Genomic DNA, 19,209 nt, shown 5'->3' on the forward strand with positions numbered 1-19,209 from the left:
TGGGTACCCTCAGGGCCCTTGGAAAATCCCAGCTTTAAAGTGAGTATATACATATTTTTAAATGACTATGACATTTCATAAAAATGAGGGTCAAGGCGAGTAAATATCCCATCTTGATCTTTTAAAAATATTAATAATTATTATTTATATAGTGGCATTAATTTACCTTAAGTGTCTCCTGCTAACCCTCTCTGCCAGGCCCAGCTGGTGCAGCAGCAGCCCTCAAACAGCTGCGGGTGAGGGGAAGTGGGAAAAAGTGTATCTGGGAGCAGCTTTCCCCTGGGAAGGAACAGCCCATACACACCCAATGGAGGGGAGAGAGACAGCAGAGGGGTGTCTGGGATCAAATGCGCCTTCCTCCTCCAGGAATGTGGTCCTGTTTGAAAAGGGTAAGAGGAGAGAAAGCTGTAGGGGTCTGGGAAGAAGCACTTGTAACCTCACCCTATGGAAGCTGAGGAAGTCCTGAGAGTAGAAGGAAATACTCTTCACTCTTTCAAAAAAAAAATGAAGATAAAGAGAATGTGGGATTGTGGATCCATTTTGGGAACCTGGTTACCGAGCCCAGCCATGAGCTCTCAACTCCCTGTTCTCCCTATCTCTGTCCCTGGAAAAATCATGGAGCAGGTCCTCAAGGAATCAATTTTGAAGCACTTTGAGGAGAGGAAAGTGATCAGGAACAGTCAGAATGGATTCACCAAGGGCAAGCCATGCCTGACTAACCTAATTGCCTTTTATGATGAGATAACTGGCTCTGTGGATGAGGGGAAAGCAGTGGACATGTTATTTCTTAACTTTAGCAAAGCTTCTGTTACGGTCTCCCACAGTATTCTTGCCAGCAAGTATGGGCTGGATGAATGGACTATAAGGTGGATAGAAAGCTGGCTAGATCATTGGGTAGTGATCAACAGCTCCATGTCTAGTTGGCAGCCAGTATCAAGCAGAGTGCCCCAAGGGTCGGTCCTGGGGACAGTTTTGTTCAATATCTTCATTAATGATCTGGAGGATGGTGTGGACTACAGCCTCAGCAAATTTGCAGATGACACTAAACTGGGAGGGGAGGTAGATACACTGGAGGGTAGGGATAGGATACAGAGGGACCTAGACAAATTAGAGGATTGGGCCAAAAGAAATCTGATGAGGTTCAACAAGGACAAGTGCAGAGTCCTGCACTTAGGATGGAAGAATCCCATGCCCTGGTACAGACTAGAGACCGAGTGGCTAGGCAGCAGTTCTGCAGAAAAGGACCTAGGGGTTACAGTGGACGAGAAGCTGGATATGAGCCAGCTCTGTCTGTTTAATTGAAATGTAGACATATTTAATATTTTTTTACATCTAGGGTAACAATAAGTAACAGTAAAAAAGACTAATGTTGGCCAGTCACTCGCCCTGCTGCTTAGTTTTATGGTCAGTTGTATCGGTGAGTTGTACCACACTTTACAGCACATCTAGCTCATACGGATGACAGGCTGAACCAAATCATCTGCCAAAAACCTCCTCTAAAGTACCTGCCACAATTATGCTGCTTTGGTAGTTCCAATGCACTTTCCATTGGATCTACACTGTCACAAGCAAACATCTTTAGAGATTAAAGTGAATGCACAGTTGTAAACAAAATGACGTCTGAATGATAGATAGCTAAACACCGTATAACAGTTCAGCCTATGCAATGAATGGGAATGATAGTTTCATTCAGAGGAAGGATGGCATTCTTATACTAAAACACAGAGCAGAAGAAAAGGCGGCATTAAAAGCCAGTTACATCTTCCCTTCAATAGGCAGTTTATTGGCGTGCGTCCCGCAGTCTATCTGATTCCACCAGACACTGCCAGTCTCCTTCACTAGGACTCATTACACTTTTTGCTACAGAATAGGACTGGTGGAAACAATCAATCAATTTCAGTGAAAAATTGGAAAGGAAATTAACATTTTTCATTTGGTTCAAATTTTGTGGCAATTTTCAATGAACATTTTTTAAATGAAATGAAAATTTTGTTTTGTTTAGTTTTGAAAGTAAGAAATTTTTCATAACCATTGAAAATTACTAATTAATTCTTAAGATTTGGGACATTTTCCCCTCTCCTACAAACATAGAGTTACTCATCACATTGACAAGCATAGGAGTTGGCAACGTTGACTATAGTATTGTTTTCAGCAATCTGCCTTTTCCTAACATAGCCTCTTATTCCATTATAATGCTTGAATGATTCACAGGCAATGTTTCCAATCCACTATTCCTAGCTCATGAAACTTTTTAACGAAATGTTAGCATTTGCAGACACCAGATGTTTTGACATAAGGAGAAGCAATATGTAAATTTTAATCCATGCTAGGAACAATAGCCTGCAGGCACCTTTTTCTTATTACATGAATCATATACTTAACCACAATGTGGTGGATTATATCAAAATCATCATCATCCGGAATATAGTACACTTGTCTTGTGGTTGCCAATTAATGAAACTGATATATATTTAACTTGATGGGTATCAGTGATTTAACCAATAAGCTTTAGCATGCTTCACTACTGTACCTCCCCCGCTATAATTAGATTTTTGGCCCTGCAACTGATTAGTATCAAAACTTCTGGGTTTTCCTTTAATCTACCATCGGTTGTCAATACAAGTGATGCTTACATCAAACCTGATTGGCTATCATTTGCTAACATCACCATTTTTAATCAAGCAGTCTAACACACAGTGTCTTTCCTAATCTTTTTAATAACTTCTGATTGGATTTCCTGATGTTATTTATTTAATCATTAGGAGCTTGATTCTGCAAGATGCTGAGCACCTCCATGAAATGGAATTGAGAGCTCTTAGCACTGCACAGAGAATCTTTTATAATCAGATCTGTGTATAATGTATGCACAAGCAAAGTTTCCTTCCTTTTGGCTAATCACAGAACTTTAGTATGCAAGTAATAATTAGCATGTTCAGTTTTTAACATTAATTAGAGAAATCTTAATGAACGGACTAATGGAATAATAATAATAAAAATGACAATACTATCTTCATTTTAAATAAAATGTTTATCTAGTGCTGTATAAAACAATGAAAATCCTTATTTTCAAAGAAATAAACAAAAATGCTCCCAAAACGGGGCTGAAATATATATTCCTATTTAACAATATTTGTATTATTCATGTACATAAATGCCAGCTATATTCTTGAGATGGCACTTCTGATATTAGTAATTCAAAATGTTAAACCCAAATCCTAACCTAATTCAAAATGTTGTCTAATTATCAGTTTTAAAAATGTTTTACATCTTAAAAACACAATATTCTGTTTCCCCTAGGTTGTCTGGGGAACTTCTAGTATAGTAAAAGATTTTTGTAGAGCATCTTTGTGATTTAACGGATACCATCAGACCTGCTAGCAATTTTGCAACATTCTGAAAACACTTTCCATAAATCAAAGCCTTAGCCGCAAGAATAAGCAGATGGCAGGAGAACATATTAAAGAATATATCAATTATATTCATTAATGGAAGGCTTCTGGATCATGATGTATCCTAATGGACTAAATGTTTAGCAGTTGTGAAGTCTAGTAGGTATCTCCTCAGATGCTCTTGGCCGATGTTATTATATTGTTTGGTAGTGGGTTCTTAGTGAGTCTGGACAGTGATATTTCACAAGGGATATATAAAAAAAGATGTTTTAATTTTATTTCTTTAATTGTATTAATATAATAAACATAAAGTACCAGGACATATCAAGTGTATTTTTATAAAGATTGCATGTACAGTAGGTAATAAAGTATATTCTGTCACATACATTTACTTAGAAAACAAGATACTGTATGGTTAACAATGAAAAATAGCAATTATTATAAAAATATTCTAGTCTCATGCTAGTAATGTAAATGTCTTTACTGATCTAACAGACTTAACATAATTTTAAATTACAATAATTTTACAGCCTCCATTCATATATACAGCCCTATTAAAGTCAAAAGGTATTATAATAACAATGTTCTTATTAAGATTAAATTATTGAATTATATTTAGTCCTTTATCCAATAAAGCAACTGCAGTTCTGTTTGTTAAAATGTTTGCACGTAGTTTACCTTTTCAAACAGTATCCCCACTCTAGACAGTGAAATAATTTAGGTCTTGTTTCTTAGTATAGCATCTATATCCATTTCATGAATTAAACAAGATGATGATATTTCAACTCCCTTTCCTTTTGTATAATTATCAGTTCACTGGTTCATGTATACTTTAAGAATATGACGACCAGTTTTTAATATCTGCTACTGAAAATGGGCAAAAGCTCCTCATTTAACATATCTGTAAAAAATGAAGATAGTGGCAGAGGGTGTTGGAACAATTTGTATAGCGGGGGTGCAGAGAGCCATTGAACGAACTTGTAAACCCTGTATATGATGGAAACCACTTCAAGCCTGAGGGTGCTGCTGCACCCCCAGCACCCCTAGTTCCAATATCTATGGATAGTGGGTATCCTAGAAGAACTATAGAAGTCTTTCTTTCTTAGGGCCTGAGTCATAGACCCACTCCACACCTCTTGTATAAGACTTCAACAAACAAGGCTGTATTAGAAATAATTTGGCCACATTGCTCATGCACCAAAACCTGCAGTCCCGATATATAATTTACTCATTGACATCAATAGGAGTTTTGCTTCAGGATTTGTCCCCATATTCATCAAATCCCTTTCCTCTGCACAAGCATGCAATGAAGAAAGCATTGTGCCCTGGTTTAAAAAGTACTAAGCTTTAGTACCATCTCACTAAAGCTGAGCAGACTCAGAGAATTTGTTATTCTAGTAAGTTTGGGATAGTGAGACCAACACGTAGACAGCTCTGGCCATCTAGCCTTCTCAGAAGCTTCCTTAACTCAGTAGGGCATGTCTCCATTGCCCTTTTTTTTTGTAAGCATTAACATATTTGTATTAATAGATCAAACCAGGAAACTATAGACTCTGCCACTGAGGAGCCAACTTAATTTTCTTTTTTCCCCAAAGATTCATCCCCTAGCAGATGTGTCAGAGAAGTATTTCCCACTCTATACCACTGATTTCAGGGGTGACACCATATCTTTTATTAAGTTGTAGTAATTCATAAAAACACTAACGATTATTTGAAATGCTGAATTTCTACTGGAAAAATAATTTGATGGCATTAACACAGCATTATCATCATGTGCATTAACATAAGCATTTTCATGAATGACTACAAATTGATGAGAGTGTAGTTGTTGTCAATATATTTATTTGCAGAGACAGCAGTTCAGTATCTGGAAATAGAACCACTGCCTGTTAGATTTCTCATGCAGAAAATACATCTGGTGTTTCATATTGAGGGCATTGTAAGATGAATAAAAATGAACTTTAAAAAAAACTCATGGATGCACTGTAATCCTTTTTTAGGACAGCACTTGTAGAAGTGATTAAATTCAGGATCCTCCTTAAAGTCAATATGGTTCCTAGGTATGGTCTAAAAATTCAATGGGAAAATCATGTAACATTCATATTTAATTTCTTTTTCTCCATTATGAGCAAACTCACATTGGTGTATTTGAAACTAATGTAGTAGAAACTACAGTACAAAGACAAATGAAAATACTTGACATTAGCCAACAATTCCCTCCCTTTGGCAGCTGAAATGGGCAATATCCATCCTAAATTAGGAATCTGTGCATGAATGTTACTTTGGATATATCCAATTTTGTATTTGACTTTCACTACAAGCTAGTCCAGTGGTTCTCAACTTATTTATCATTGTGGGCTACTTCTGCGGCCCACAATGCATTACCTGGGCCGCAGGGGCAGGGTGGCAAGGTAGCGGCAGCTTGGACCCTGACCCTTTACCCCCGGAGCTCACAGGGCCAGGTGGCTGCCCCACCCCCGACCCCTGGAGCTGGCCTTTAGCACACAGCTGAGCTGGGCCGCAGCTGTGTGCTAATTGGGCTGCATGTGGCCCGTGGGTTGGAAACTGCTGAGCTAGTCCCTGACAAAGCTGTGAACTCTAGCGAAGTAGGCTCTTCTTCCTGTATTCAATTACCTGTGGTTAATATCCCTTCAATGCTCCCATCCCCACTCCCGATGTTCTTTAAAAAAAAATACTTAACATGTCAGTTGTTGTTATTATTGTTTATTTGCATTGTAGTAACAACTAGGGGCCGCAATCAAGGATCAGAGCCCCGGTGTAATAGGCACTCATATAACAAGAAGAGAGTCCCTGCCCCAAAGCACTTACAGTCTAAATAATTTGATTTATATTAGCTAATAGAACTCCTTGAGTTGACTGAAAAACTCAAATGTTTCCTTTAGACAGACAGAGATTGGTTTTACTACACGTCTGCAATGCTTCCTAGAACCTCAGATGAAATTATACAATTCATAAACCCATGTCTTAAACTCCTAGCAATGCACTGAAGTCAGTCCAAGTGAAATGGAATGAGAAGATAAAATACCATCAAGAGTACACCAGATAAGGAAACTGTAGCCCTCAAACTGTTTGGATATGTTGTAGCACACTAGTCAGGTCTGGGCTATGGCCCCTGTACAAACATTTACCTAAGGGAACGATCCATTTAGTAACCTGAATGGATATTCCAGGAGATCTCATTTGACTTCTGGGCACAATTTTTTTTTTTTAAAGAAAATGAATCTATCAGGATAAAGACATCATTCTTGGACAATAAATGTAAAGCATTCACTCAACTAGCAGCCTGATTGACTCTCCCTTAGCTACTCCACTACCCATATCTATAAGATACCTTTTTTAGGCAGGCTCTGGCAGAGCAAAGTGAAACACAACACTTTTTACTTTTGAATCATTTTTTGACTTGCACCAAGACCCCCACAATGCTCTTTTGACTCAGTTGTGGAAAGCTCTGAAGAACTCGGGTCAGCTCAATTTCCAGTGTATTACTATTAGATTTAGAATGATTGCACTTAATCTATTCCAAGTATATACCTCACTCTCCAAAATCCCACTATGTACAAAAATCAAGTGTGTTCTTCCTGCCTTCCAACTGCCAAACCTCTGTGGGGTTATCAATCCACATGTTTTGTGAGTGCGCAGTACTAGCATGTTAGAAAGCAGTGGATCATATCAATAGGTATCAGGAATATCCCTTATGATTCCAAGGTCTGCCTACTTCATTTTTATAGTGAATCTAGAGATGAATTTAAAGTGAAATTCTCTCTGACAAAATGCATATAATGGGAATCCAGTGCATTGCCTTCCATATGCAACTGGCTCAAAGACGTAGGTATCAATTTAGATATAGTCCCTTTAGAAAAACCTTATTATGTCACAACAGGAAACAAGGTACAATTCACGTCTGGAAAAAGCTCTCTCAAGAAAAGCAGTAGAGAGAAGAGTTTGCAACAAAGAGCTGGTGTTAGCCATATTAGCACTAATGTCTGTTTTTATTTGTACTATCTGTAACACTGAATATATTCATTGTGTCTTGAACATACCTGCACTCTTAGTATGTTCTGTTGCCTGAACAGAATCTGTCTTGAAGCTGCTTAAACCTTGCATCTGTTTGTCTGATTAATTCTTTTAAATCAGTATCATTAAGGTAGTTTTTGTTTTTCTTCAGTTACACTAAAGCGTTTGAAAATAAATATAAAATATTGGATACTTTTCTAAATAGGAATAAAACAGAAATGATAAGGATTCTGAACACAACTTTATGGACTTTGTGGCTTCATTATAAAAAGAAGGCGATGCAGTTCATGAAGCACTGAATTTATGTGGACTTTACTCTGACAAGAGCCCTGTGCTCCCTTTTTTTTTTATGTTTGTAACCTCTCTATTGCAGGAACATCACATTCAAACATTTCCTCATTGTTGTGTTGCAATTGTTGTATATATTGAAATTTCTCCTTTTCATTTAAAAAGAAATTAACAAATATTTCTGACTAAAACATTGTTAAATTTGAGTGAACCGAGTGGTAGATTCCACAGAGTTTTTGCAATGTGGGTCTTCATTTTTCTGGGAACCATTTTAATACTGCTGTGAGAATGTGAGGGGAAATGGCTAAAGCCTTCCCAGTGAACAAGGAAGGGTCTGTGCAAATGCTAGCTCTGAACAGGTGTAGTCAATTCTGGGCAAAGAGATATGAATCCAGGTCCATCTTTCATCTTTCTGTGACATATGCAGTCACCTACATCCTACCCATGCAGCAGCTTATGTCCACAACAGTTCTCCACCTTCTTAGAACTGAGTACAAACATCACACTTAAATTCATAATACAATCTCTTAGCACCAACAAAAGATTATCAAAATTAATTATGCCCTTTCTAGTTTTAGAAATCATCTCCATCATCTGTGCTAAAGCTACTTCTTCTGCTGCTCTCTTTTGATGCAGCAGGTGATATTGAAGACAAGAGTGGATCTGTTCCAAATGGCGATATTGTGTCATCCAGTAAGATTTCTTCTAACCTTTGTTCTTCTTTTGAAGCAGCACTAAAAGACAAATCGGTGAAATGCGAGAGAGGATCAGAAAAGGCTGTGGATCCATCACAAAGGTCAGCACTTGGTCCATGTACCAGAACCAGTTGCTGAGAATAGTCTATGGAATTCTCCTCTGGATATGTCTGTTGCTTGATGACCTGGGCAGCTACATCCACAGCACTGAGTGAAGACATGAGTGGTAGCCCATGAGCACGAGCCTGTATTTCTAGTTCCTAAGGTTTCAAACAAAAAAGATTTAAATAATGATTTTGGAAGGGAACTTCATTTCTTTAGAACAACTGTAGGTAAGAAATATGCATACAGATTGTACGTGCACAGTAATTCTTAATCCACTTGTGGCAATATGTTTAAAAATACAATATATGGACAATCCATGATAAATAACAACAAACAACCTGGGCTGGTTTTCTTTTTAATTCTCAGCCTGTAGCTAAGTGAACGCCCTACGGGAATATAAGAGAGATGACAATCCCCATAATACCATTACCTACAGTACTGAACCACTTAAAGGTGATGGAAAAATGCTGCAGATATTTCTACTTATTAATTATCCACAAAAATTCAAGGCTGCTATCTGGAGAGATAGCGGGTACCTTACCTGATTATATATTTCTTTAAATCTTGCATTTCAAGCTATGGAGACCAGATTCTGATACTTTATGTCACATGAGCAGATGATGTGTGACTTAATATAACATGGCACAATGTACCCCAAGGCAATGCAATGCCGTGGAAATTTTACAAAGAGGAAAAGAAAATATGGAGGAGGATTTAGTGTTCAATATAGTTTTAGGGAAACAAATGAATTTTTTTGCTGTAGTTATAATGTAGATATACTACATAAGGCAACATTTCTTCAAAATATTGTATTAGTTCTCTATAAATGTTACCTTGCATAAGGCCTAATTATCAAAGGATTTTTCTAGAAATCTAAAGAACTTGCATAGCAATAAATACAGACTCGCAAAATTATGTAAAATTGTACCATTCCTGAAAAAGGCCAATCCACTTTTAATAAATGGCATTTAAGAGAGAAAAAATGATACAGATGAATTAAATTCGATGATGGATAAGTAGTGAGAAATCTTTGTAGTTCATAGTGACATTCTTATACAAACCTGAATTCGAAGAAGAAGTCTTCTGTTAGTCTGCTCTAATTTCTTCTGTCTGTGTTCTAATTCTCTAGCTCTCTGTTGTTCTTTTTGTAGCCACTTGATGTACTCCACTGATGCTTTTAAAATAGTTCCTTTGTTCCAGCGCATATCACTGCAGAATGTAGAGATAACCTTTTCACAATTGTGCATGTCAGCAGAATTCATAAGAACTTACAAAATCTTTTACATTAATATGAAATAATGATTTACATGACTATTATTCACTCTTAGATATTATTGCTTCTGAATGGAAATTTTAATAGAATAGTTAAGAAGCCCTTATATAGTAAAATTAATCCCAGAATGAAAATAAGTGTCAAAAGAAAGTAATAAAGTGACTTTTTGTGGGAGAGCTAAATGCAATATCATGATTCTACCATTACAGTTTTTATATTTTTAGTGAAAATTGCTTTTATTATTAACTCTAAGATTAAAATCTCTGTGCAGTATTTCTGCATTAATGAACTAGGAAATATACATTACTTAGGACTTAAGCCTAAATTTTTAAAGATCATTTCAAATATACTACTCCTTTTACCTGACTTTCTAATGAGGTAGCTTTTATGCTTGTCGGGAAAAAATTGTCTGGGCTGAATGCTGGTCCTCATTGATGGTGAAGCAGACAAATTATAGTTTAGCAATCACATGGAGTGTAATATGACAAAACTTTCTCACTCAAACCCTTTGACCACACTTGAATCAATATATAGCTGGTTAAAGCAGCACAAATAAAAATACATCCCAAATACTTCTTCTCCAAGGATCAGACTGTCTCTGGCACTGATCAAACAAGGATCTTAAGCACATGCTTAATTGTAAGCACACAAGTAGTCCCATTAAAGTCAATGTGCTTAAAGTTAACATTGCACTCAAGGACTTTGTGGATCTGTGGCCTTGAAACAAAATGGATTTTATGAAGCATGCAGATTTTTGATATAGTTCTAAATCTTATAATACAGGTATGGGTACAGCCTGCATGACAGATACAGATTGCAAGATTTTAGCAAATCCATGTCACCAATTTCAAAGACAGAATGCCTGTAGGAGTCCACACAGAGGAAAGAACTCACATGGCCCCGGGTCCTGTATATATAATAGCGGATTGTGACAGATATGATAATTTCCTGCAATATTCTGGACAAACCTTATTGAATTAAGTTTTAGGAGCTCATTGTATGAAATATGCAAATTATTGCATATTATTGTGGGATTGTATGTAACATTTCTAGTAGGGAAACATGGCTAATGTAAACCCTGGGAAGTATTATGAGCTTCTAAGGACTATTTGAAACAATGGACCAGACAAGTATGAACTTTTAAAGTTAAGTGGGTCTCCCACAAAATCTCTAGGGGTGGTGTATACTAATATACCTCTGGTTATGTAAGAACTCAGCCTTTTGAAGCATTGCCACGTTCCTGAGGAGGGACCTTTGTCTGCTGATCGCCTGTTACATGAGGACAAGATGATACTGCCAAGAATGACCTCGAGCAGATCACTGAAGACTACGTGGCTCTGGGAAGAAGGATAAAGGAGTTAGAGGTGCAAGTGGTGTTCTCGTCCATCCTCCCCGTGGAAGAAAAAGGCCCGGGTAGAGACCGTTGAATCGTGGAAGTCAATGAATGGCTACGCAGGTGATGTCGGAGAGAAGGCTCTGGATTCTTTGACCATGGGAGGTGTTCCAAGAAGGAGAAGTGCTAGGCAGAGATGGGCTCCACCTAACAAAAAGAGGAAGAGCATCTTCGCAAGCAGGCTGGCTAACCTAGTGAGGAGGGCTTTAAACTAGGTTCACCGGGGAAGGAGACCAAAGCCCTGAGGTAAGTGGGGAAGTGCGATACCGGGAGGAAGCACGAGCAGGAGAGCACGAGAGGGGAGGGCTCCTGCCTCATACTGAGAAAGAGGGATGATCAGCGAGTTATCTCAAGTGCCTGTACACAAATGCAAGAAGCCTGGGAAACAAGCAGGGAGAACTGGAAGTCCTGGCGCAGTCAAGGAATTATGATGTGATTGGAATAACAGAAACTTGGTGGGATAACTCACATGACTGGAGTACTGTCATGGATGGATATAAACTGTTCAGGAAGGACAGGCAGGGCAGAAAAGGTTGGGGAGTTGCACTGTATGTAAGAGAGCAGTATGACTGCTCAGAGCTCCAGTATGAAACTGCAGAAAAACCTGTGAGTGTCTGGATTAAGTTTAGAAATGTGAGCAACAAAGGTGATGTCGTGGTGGGAGTCTGCTATAGACCACCGGACCAGGGGGATGAGGTGGATGAGGCTTTCTTCCGGCAACCAATGGAAGTTACTAGATCGTAGGCCCTGATTCTCATGGGAGACTTCAATCACCCTGATATCTGTTGGGAGAGCAATACAGCGGTGCACAGATAATCCACGAAGTTTCTGGAAAATGTAGGGGACAATTTCCTGGTGCAAGTGCTGGAGGAACCAACTAGGGGCAGAGCTCTTCTTGACCTGCTGCTCACAAACCGGGAAGAATTAGTCGGGGAAGCAAAAGTGGATGGGAACCTGGGAGGCAGTTACCATGAGATGGTCAAGTTCAGGATCCTGACACAAGGAAGAAAGGAGAACAGCAGAATATGGACCCTGGCCTTCAGAAAAGCAGACTGACTCCCTTAGGGAACTGATGGGCAGGATCCCCTGGGAGAATAACATGAGGGGGAAGGAGTCCAGGAGAGCTGGCTGTATTTTAAAGAATCCTTATTGAGATTACAGGAACAAACCATCCTGATGTGTAGAAAGAATAGTAAATATGGCAGGCGACCAGCTTGGCTTAACAGTGAAATCCTTGCTGATCTTAAAACACAAAAAAGAAGCTTACAAGAAGTGGAAGATTGCACAAATGACCAGGGAGGAGTATAAATATATTCCTCAGGCATGCAGGAGTGAAATCAGAAAGGCCAAATGACATTTGGAGTTGCAGCTAGCAAGAGATGTTAAGAGTAACAAGAAGGGTTTCTTCAGGTATGTTAGCAACAAGAAGAAAGTCAAGGAAAGTGTGGGCCCCTTACTGAATGAGGGAGGCAACCTAATGACAGAGGATGTGGAAAAAGCTAATGTACTCAATGCTTTTTTTGCCTCTGTCTTCACGAATAAGGTCAACTCCCAGACTACGGCCCTGGGCAGCACAGCATGGGGAGGAAGTGACCAGCCCTTTATGGAGAAAGAAGTGGTTTGGGACTATTTAGAAAAGCTGGACAAGAACAAGTCCATGGGGCCAGATGTGCTGCATCCAAGAGTGCTAAAGAAGTTGGCGGATGTGATTGTAGAGCCATTGGCCATTATCTTTGAAAAGTCATGGCGATTGGGGGTGGTCCCAGATGACTGGAAAAAGGCTAATGTAGTGCCCATCTTTAAAAAAGGGAAGGAGGAGGATCTGGGGAACTACAGGTCAGTCAGCCTCACCTCAGTCCCTGGAAAAATCATGGAGCAGGTCCTCAAGGAATCAATTCTGAAGCACAAGGACAAGTGCAGTGTCCTGCACTTAGGACGGAAGAATCCCATGCACTGCTACCAGACTAGGGACCGAATGGCTAGGCAGCAGTTCTGCAGAAAAGGACCTAGGGATTACAGTGGACTAGAAGCTGGATATGAGTCAACAGTGTTCCCTTGTTGCCAAGAAGGCTAATGGCATTTTGGGAGGTATAAGTAGGAGCATTGCCAGCAGATCGAGGGATGTGATCATTCTCCTCTATTTGACATTGATGAGGCCTCATCTGGAGTACTGTGTCCAGTTTTGGGCCCCACACTACAAGAAGGATGTGAAAAAATTGGAAAGCATCCAGTGGAGGGCAACAAAAATGATTAGGGGACTGGAACACATGACTTATAAGGAGAGGTTGAGGGAATTGGGATTGTTTTGTCTGCGGAAGAGAAGAATGAGGTGGGATTTGATAGCTGCTTTCAACTACCTGAAAGGGGGTTCCAAAAAGGATGGATCTAGACTGTTCTCAGTGGTATCAGATGACAGAATGAGGAGTAATGGTCTCAAGTTGCAGTGGGGGAGGTTTAGGTTGGATATTAGGAAATACTTTTTCACTAGGAGGGTGGTGAAGCACTGGAATGGGTTACCTAGGGAGGTGGTGGAATCTCTTTCTTAGGGGTTTTTAAGGTCAGGCTTGACAAAGCCCTGGCTGGGATGATTTAGTTGGGGATTGGTCCTGCTTTGAGCAGGGGGTTGGACTAGATGACCTCCTGAGGTCCCTTCCAACCCTGATATTCTATGATTCTAAGATCAGAGGCCCATCCTGTATACAGGAGTGGCTCATACATTCATGAGTGTGTTCATTCTGAGCCAAGGTGGTTATGAACTTGTAACCTTAGAGAAAACGCCCTTGGTGGGGTTTGAAGGACTGGAGCCCTTGCTGGAGTTGCAGTGAGCTCTGATAAGCATGTGTGTAGGTTTCTTTATTGTTTAAATATATTTTCTCTATAATGTTTTCACCTCAAGAATAAATGGCTTGATTAGGAAAAGGTGTATGGTACCTTATAACTATGCGCAATTACGCTGATTATAGCCTATGAGGAGAAAAGCAAAGCAGGCCTATTCAGGCAGTCTGACTTGCTGGGGAATTCATAGAGCAGGCAAGGAACTTTGCCACCTGCAAATACCCGGGTCAGGAGGGAGTGAGACGCATGTTTCTTCCCAAGAAACGTGACAGCCGGGGAGTCACAAGCCTGAGAGTGGGTGCCCTTGGTGGACCACACAGGGGCAGTACTAGTTCAGTTGCCATGAACTGTGACACTGATTGGATGTAGTCAATTGGGATCTGGAGGTGGGGTAAGAGGTAACCCATATAGGCTGCTTTGCAGGATCAGGGCCATTAATGTATACTCATATATGCTCTGTAAATGGTGAAAATGAAATATAAATTTTAAAACAAATCAATCATAGAATAGCAGGGTTGGAAGGGACCTCTGAAGGTCATCTAGTCCAACCCCCTGCTCAAAGCAGTACCAATCCCCAATTTTTGCCTCAGCTCCCTAAATGGCCCCCTCAAGGTTTGAGCTCACAATGCTGGGTTTAGCAGGCCAATGCTTAAACCACTGAGCTATCCCTCCCCCAAAATAATCAGTTCCCATTGCTTTTTGGACTGTAGGCACCAAAAGAGCACAGAAAGAGACTTCTTTTGACTATTTCAGAGACAGCCTTGGAAAACTGTACTCACCCACTAACCTGTGGTGACGAAAATATCATTAATATTTTCTCTATTTTCAAGAAAACGAGTGAGTGACTAGATCTTGTGCCTGATTTGGTAAATTTTCATGGCAATTTTGCAAAGTGAGACTGAAATAAGAATACTTATAGCATATTCTTCAGAGAAACACATCCAAAATGGGTTTTTGCCAATCCTCCTATCCACATAAGGTCAGCCTGTCCTATCAAGGAGCCAGAACAGTACCATGAGAATTATGTGTCCACTCACAACCAACTGGCTCAGGTTGAAAATAAAGAATATAATGCTGCAAAATTAGGTGCCAAGATACTTCAATGTTCAACAAATTAGAAATTCTGAAGATAGCATCATCCTCATAGTGGAAAAATAATTCATACAAAACTGTCAAGATTTTTTGCAACAGTTTCACACAAGTGTTGTTATTCAAAACAGGCAAATTTTGACAAAAAAGTTTTTTCAATGTATATTCCTCCTAGACATAAGAATAAACCATGTGTTATAGACTATACTTTGAACTCACCAATCAACAACTGGAAATCTTTTTTTTTTTAACAGAATAACGTTAGTAACCTTAATATAATGTTCTGAATATTATTTACATTTCCTAATTGTGCTGGCTGGACATTTCTACTGATATAATGGTGCTATTTTTATCTCTTTCTTTAAGTTAGATCTTCTTTAAGTTAGATCTAAGATCTAAGAGTCTAATTGCTACATTCACATTTACAATGGAAATAGTCAACTGCTACATGGCTCACAAGCGTTAAGGCACAAATGCTAGACAGGTGACATTAACTAGATAAGGTGACATTAACAAATTTGAGGGGCTTGCCCACTAATGTGAACTCTGATGAAAAGCTTGTAGCCCTTCTGATATCACGTTACTAAAGAATTTTGAATCCTTGGTTTTAAGTCTGGAAGCTCTGGACTGAATGACATCAGTCACACTTTCTTAAGTGTGATATCCAATAAGCGTATTGTTCAATACCTGATAGGAGAAATTTTGTACTAACTAATTGGCATATATATGGTGGGATGTCTTACAAAATAAGAGTATTATAGCTAATCCTTCCAGTGCATGAAAGAGAAACAGAAGTTCCCTCATACACTAGGACTGATGCAGGGAGGGGAAAGGCATGCAACAGCAAAGGATTGGTTGGGGATCAGCTGATGTATGACAGTACCATCCATAGGCCCTTTGCTCCATCCATACTTATTTATGTCATCAACAGAGGAGAGCTGATGAAAGAGCTTCTGTGCTGGCTCTAATTAACAAGGTTCCCCTTCTACTAGTGTGATTTTCCTGGGACAGCTATGCCCACTTTAGCACCACCTTCTGCTGGCAGTGCAGCATAACAGGTTGCATAACAATTACCTCACAGGTTGCATAACAATTACCTGCAGTATGCCTAGCTCTAGTTAGTAATTGGCCCTCACTTCCTTGAGAGCTGAGTTCATCAACATTAAGACAAAAAATCATGGAATCTGAAAAATATTGTCACTTAAGAAAAAAATAAAACAACATCAGAATAATTTAGCAATTCCCATAACATTTTCCCGTTCTTTAAACTTTGAAATTCTAAGCTGAAATGCAGTTAAAGTTAAGTGAAAAGTGACTGCAAGTGTCATTGTGGAATTCTGTGTTTATTGTCTCCCAGTGATTTCTATATCAACCTTGCTCAGTTTACAGAGAGAATTATGATTTTCTAGCTACCAGTGCTGCAAACTCATCTGAGAATCTGCAAAATCACGCAGTTGATGTTAGTTGTTATTTATTTTATTTGCAAATAATATTTTAAAACAATATTTAAAAATGGCTACATTTTAAATAATTGGAACCCCATCCAATTGTGCATATAACTAGCCTGTAGACCTTCAGGGAGTTGTTATTTGTTATTCTTGTCCTCTTTCCCCATTCTTTTCTATTCCTTGTCATACTCATGTAATGTCTTAAATTAGGCCCAAGTCTTGTAAATACTTACATATATAACTCAAGACACAAGAGCAGGTCACTTAAGCGCTTACAGGATTACGACCTTAGACTGTAAACTCTTCACAATAAGGACTGTGTCCAGGGCCATCCCTAGCCCTAATGGCACCCCAGGTGAGGAGCATCTTCAGTGCTCCCCTTCCATTTATTAAACTTTTGAATACCTTATTTTTTATTGCATATGTAATATGTAGCCCATTTCACAATTTGGATGCACCATTTGGATGCATGGTTTTCCCTGTCATATAAAATGATAAATTTGCATGCTAGGATATGTAAATCTGTATTTATTCATGTCATATATAAGCAAATAAAAAACTAGTTTCCTCTAAGCTTATAGAAATTTTTTATAGAATAGCTGAAATGTACTAACATCAAGAAATTGAACTATGCACGAACAATGGGTGGACCAGTATTAAATAGTATTACAGTAGGTGACAGCTTTAGAAAATTAACCCAAGTCCTTTAGTTCAAAAGGTCGCTTTTCTTGCCTTTGCCCACACAAACTGATGCACAGCATCAGAGAGATCCAAATAGTGGCCAATGGAATTTTCAAGTGATAAAATAGCAAACAATGTCAATCTCTTGTTGACCATCATCGATCGAAGATATGTTTTAATGAGCCTGAGCTTTGAAAAGCTGTGCTCATCACTCATGGCTGTGACAGGCAGCATGAGCAGAATCCTCAAAGCTATCCACACAGTAGGAAAAGTGTCCTTCAGCTCTGCATCATGAAGGAATTGGAGAACTTGGAGTGGAGAGTGCTTCCCATGTGGCAGAATGTAACAGAAGTTGTCTAGTTCGACATATAGGTCTTTATCATTGACATCCAAACATTCCCTATGCGTCAGCATCCAGTGAAGGTCAGTACAATTGTTCAAGAGTGTTTTCCTGTCCACCAGCAGCTTACTAAGGTCATAAAAAACCACCCAGGTCTTTTCATGGTGCTTCATTTGTCCGAACCTTTCTTCGATGAACATTCAAGCAGTGTCAACGAGTGAGCAAAAAAACTCCCTCTTGATTTTTCTTCTTGGCTTCCCATCACCTCATCTCTTCCCTTGTAGCCAAGCTGTCTCTTCTTCCAATGAATACGAGTTTCTCTGAAGATTCAACTCCTAAGTTTTCTGCCATTTCTTTGGCAGCAGTGATAGAATCTTCAAATCCATTGTCTCTGTAGGCCACAACAAAATCAAGGCAGCTTCTCATCCAAGTAGTAGCAGTCGCGATGTCCATCGACTGAGTTTGTAATACCTTGCTTACAATGTTTACTTAGAACAGGAGATCATGCCAAACCACAACTGAGACCAGAAATTTGAACTCAGTTTCTAGTTTGCTAGGCTATGAATGTTGTGTCAGATTCCGGCCTCAGTTTTACTTGACTGTGCCAATTCCATCAAGACGTCGTAAACCTCAGGCACTTGGTACCTCACTGGCCTTACACTCCCAGTGAGTGTCACTTAGTGGCTTCACATCAGATTTGTAACACTGTCCATGAGGATTTTCCTCCTGATAGTTGATGCTGAAAACAGGACGTATATCCTTTGCTGTAATCTGAAGATACTGAATCTAAAGATGATGACACTGCATCTGACACAACTAGGGTGAGGGAATGGCATTCAAAAGGCATGAAGGAAGCTCTTGGATTCAGCGCAAGGGTCCTTGCCTGGACAACCCTGTTTCTTCCTTTCATTTTAGCACCATTGTCGTAACCTTGGCTGCAGCAGTCCTGAAGCTTTATTTTACTCTCATTCATAGATTCATAGATATTAAGGTCAGAAGGGACCATTATGATCATCCAGTCTGACCTCCTGCACAATGCAGGCCACAGAATCTCACCCACCCACTCCTGCGATAAACCTCTCACCTATGGCTCAGCTACTGAAGTCCTCAAATCATGGTTTAAAGACTTCAAGGTGCAGAGAATCCTCCAGCAAGTGACCTGTGCCCCATGCTACAGAGGAAGGCAAAAAAACCCCAGGGCCTCTTCCAATCTGCCATTCAAAATGTTCATAAACAGTTCTGTTAGGCTTTTTCCAGTAGAGTCGTCCACAGACTGGAAACAGATAAAGTGTTCTTTTACTTGGATACAGCCACCCTCACTGTCAACAAAGCTTACTATAAATGACATCTTTTCACTGTGACTAATGTCAAGAGTGCAGTTCATTATTATGGTGTAGTACTTTGCTTTGCTGAGCCACATCAATATGTTATCAAGCACCTTCCTTGGCATAAGGTCAGTCAATTCATTTTGAATTGTTTTGTTGCAGTAATGGTCCATAGCTTCTTTACAAACTACTTGACGTAGATGCTCACGCATGACATTGTCGTATTTCCAAGGAGCTCTACCAAACTCAGAAAATTACCATTATGTTAAGTGAACAACTTACCTGATGAGCCCTGGAAAGCCAAACTATTAGT

The 19,209-nt window shown here is 39.4% G+C and overlaps 1 protein-coding gene across 3 annotated transcripts in view; it reads right to left on the reverse strand.

The window, feature by feature from the left end:
* Window positions 1–6,102: 6,102 nt before the first annotated feature.
* The window catches only part of TFEC (transcription factor EC), a 125,273-nt gene continuing 112,166 nt past the window's right edge, over window positions 6,103–19,209 (reverse strand). For all 3 annotated transcript variants that reach the window (XM_073331607.1, XM_073331602.1, XM_073331616.1), the window contains 2 exons: window positions 9,574–9,721; window positions 6,103–8,667 (listed from right to left, as the gene is read on the reverse strand). In XM_073331607.1, the coding sequence (XP_073187708.1) occupies window positions 8,287–8,667; window positions 9,574–9,721 (529 nt within the window). In that variant the 3' untranslated portion in view covers window positions 6,103–8,286. The remainder of the gene's footprint in view (window positions 8,668–9,573; window positions 9,722–19,209) is intronic.

The sequence above is a fragment of the Lepidochelys kempii genome, chromosome 1 (genome assembly GCF_965140285.1).
Source record: "Lepidochelys kempii isolate rLepKem1 chromosome 1, rLepKem1.hap1, whole genome shotgun sequence".
Taxonomy (NCBI): domain Eukaryota; kingdom Metazoa; phylum Chordata; order Testudines; family Cheloniidae; genus Lepidochelys; species Lepidochelys kempii.